This window comes from Sinocyclocheilus grahami, unplaced genomic scaffold (assembly GCF_001515645.1).
Source record: "Sinocyclocheilus grahami isolate Dianchi unplaced genomic scaffold, SAMN03320097.WGS_v1.1 scaffold1712.1, whole genome shotgun sequence".
In the NCBI taxonomy this organism is placed as follows: domain Eukaryota; kingdom Metazoa; phylum Chordata; class Actinopteri; order Cypriniformes; family Cyprinidae; genus Sinocyclocheilus; species Sinocyclocheilus grahami.
This window is the reverse complement of record NW_015506891.1, coordinates 38,929-41,021: the sequence shown is the minus strand read 5'-3', so window position 1 is coordinate 41,021 and position 2,093 is coordinate 38,929. Positions and strand designations below refer to the sequence as shown.

Sequence of the window (2,093 nt, the reverse complement as noted above, 5' to 3'; positions counted from 1 at the left end):
CTTAATGATTGCTATCGGGATGTGATGAGACTTTCAACCAGCATAACAAAAAAAAAATTCTGAAGACAATCACCTATTACACCTTTAAGATTAGAAAATATGACACAGCAGGACATGCATACAAAATACTGAAGTGCTAAAGTTTGGTTAAAACATTTGTAGACATATCTTGCATGACAGCACTACAAAAACACAACAAAGGGAAAGACTATTGCTTATATAGTGATTGTCTTATTGTTTGTGATTGAATCTACCCCCCCCAAAGCCGTAAACCTAGGGGAAACACTGGCTTTTATCTTATAATTAGGTTTTCTCAACGATAATGAGGACAAGACAAATATATGAATCATATTTATAGAAGGTTTTATTTTTTAAAGGGGGCATGGGGGCAACCCAATAGCTTTGACACAATTCGAACACTGCCTGTGTCCCCTTAAACACATTGTTTGTTTAACTAAATGTGAACATCAGCCCGAATTATACTTTGTCAGAGTTTGGCTTTATTTTCTTCGTCTGATTCCTCCATCAAGTCCTTAAAGCCAAGTTTTTCAAAGGGTTCCTTTGCCATTAACTGTCTGAGAAATAAATAAAACGTTAATAAGTAGTTCCTGATGTATTTGTAATTTCACAACTTCAGGTCAAATCAGTTCTTTAAAAAAAAAAAAACTAACCTGTCCATCCTGCACTCCAGATACTCCTTTGTCTCTACCCGACAACGCGAACTGTCGAAATGGTTGTCTCTAAGGCATCGCATATATGTCTCTTTAAATGATTTACATTCACCTGTGTACACAAAATATGATTTTGTTTGTTAATTCAAAGTTATTGGTTGTGACTGTTTGTTGCATGCGCACAATCACTCTTACCGAAATGATCCAAGGGAAACGCTCCTTTGTCCGGTGGACGCTGTCGGAAGGTCTTGGTTCCGAAGTTCATTGCTGTTGACATCGTTTTCTAATGTAAGGTTTCACTACTACATTTAGTAGTGTTCATTACACTGTTCATACACTATTGGGTTTTGAACAGGCCGTCACGTAAAGCTGTGAATTAAGCAACAACCGGACTGTTCTTCTTCTTCTTCTTCTGATGTTTATTGGCGGTTTTGGCAAACCAACTTAAAGGTGCATTACCGCCACCTACTGATCTGGAGTGTGGAGTGAACAGATTTGGTAGAGAGAAGGATATTATAAAAAAAAATATATATATATAACATTTTTTTATTAAATTATGTTTTTTATATACATACATATATATATATATATATATATATATATATACACTTCCACTAACTTTCTTACTTATTTCCTCAATATCTTCGTTAATTCCATTATATTCTACCATTTTATTATGACACAATTTTGTAAAAAGTTCCCAATTTGCAGTCTTGAATTTCCACCTTGGTTTTCTCTCTACCTTTACTTGATTTAACCGGACTGTTTACTTCCGCCGTATTACCCGACCTACTTTTTCAAAATAAAAGTAAGCGAAACAAACGGACTTAATCTCACACCTATACATTTAGCAATTTAATAAGTACTAGTTTTGAATCAAACGTCTAATTACACACAAACAAACAAATAAATACATAAAAATGCTTATTTTCTGTAGCAGTGGTTTTAATGTGTTTGTTCCGAACTAGAATAAGTGATCAACTGTCAGTATATACAGGTGAATTGATGGCTATTCTGCTAGCAGTACAACTAATTAAGGAAAGATAAATACAAAATGCGGTCATTTGTTCAGATTCATATTCAGCAATAGTCAGTATTGATAATCAAAAATCTGAATCAAGGCCAGATTTAAATAATGGAAATCCTTCAACATCTCTTTGAGTTAAAACGAAGTAGAATAGAAGTACAGTTTATGTGGGTTCCAGCCCATGTGGGAATTAAAGGAAATGAAGAAGCAGATAAATTAGCTAAGCAAGCAGTAGATGATGAAATAGTAGAAATTGAGCTATCACATAGTATAAGAGAAATAAAATAAGTAATAAAGGAGAAAGTGATTAAAAAGTGGCAACAGTATTGGGATAATGAGACTAAAGGGAGACATTTATATGCAATACAAAAGAAAGTGGGAAAAGGTAGAAAAAG

The 2,093-nt window shown here is 33.9% G+C and overlaps 1 protein-coding gene across 1 annotated transcript; it reads right to left on the bottom strand.

The window, feature by feature from the left end:
• Positions 1-356: 356 nt before the first annotated feature.
• Positions 357-1,090, bottom strand: cox19 (cytochrome c oxidase assembly factor COX19). The gene is made up of 3 exons (XM_016258597.1): positions 867-1,090; positions 672-783; positions 357-575 (listed from the first exon to the last, which is right to left on the bottom strand). The coding sequence occupies exons 1-3, from the start codon at positions 946-948 to the stop codon at positions 488-490; spliced, it is 282 nt and encodes a 93-aa protein (XP_016114083.1). The 5' UTR covers positions 949-1,090; the 3' UTR covers positions 357-487.
• Positions 1,091-2,093: the final 1,003 nt, after the last annotated feature.

Bases quoted from the DNA above. Each gene is read 5' to 3' on its own strand.
- cox19 (XM_016258597.1), bottom strand. From the start codon at position 948: ATGTCAACAGCAATGAACTTCGGAACCAAGACCTTCCGACAGCGTCCA. The intron at 784-866 runs GTAAGAGTGATT...TTGTGTACACAG, and splicing joins GTTTCCCTTGGATCATTTCG to GTGAATGTAAATCATTTAAA. The intron at 576-671 runs GTTAGTTTTTTT...TTTATTTCTCAG, and splicing joins CTGGAGTGCAGGATGGACAG to ACAGTTAATGGCAAAGGAAC.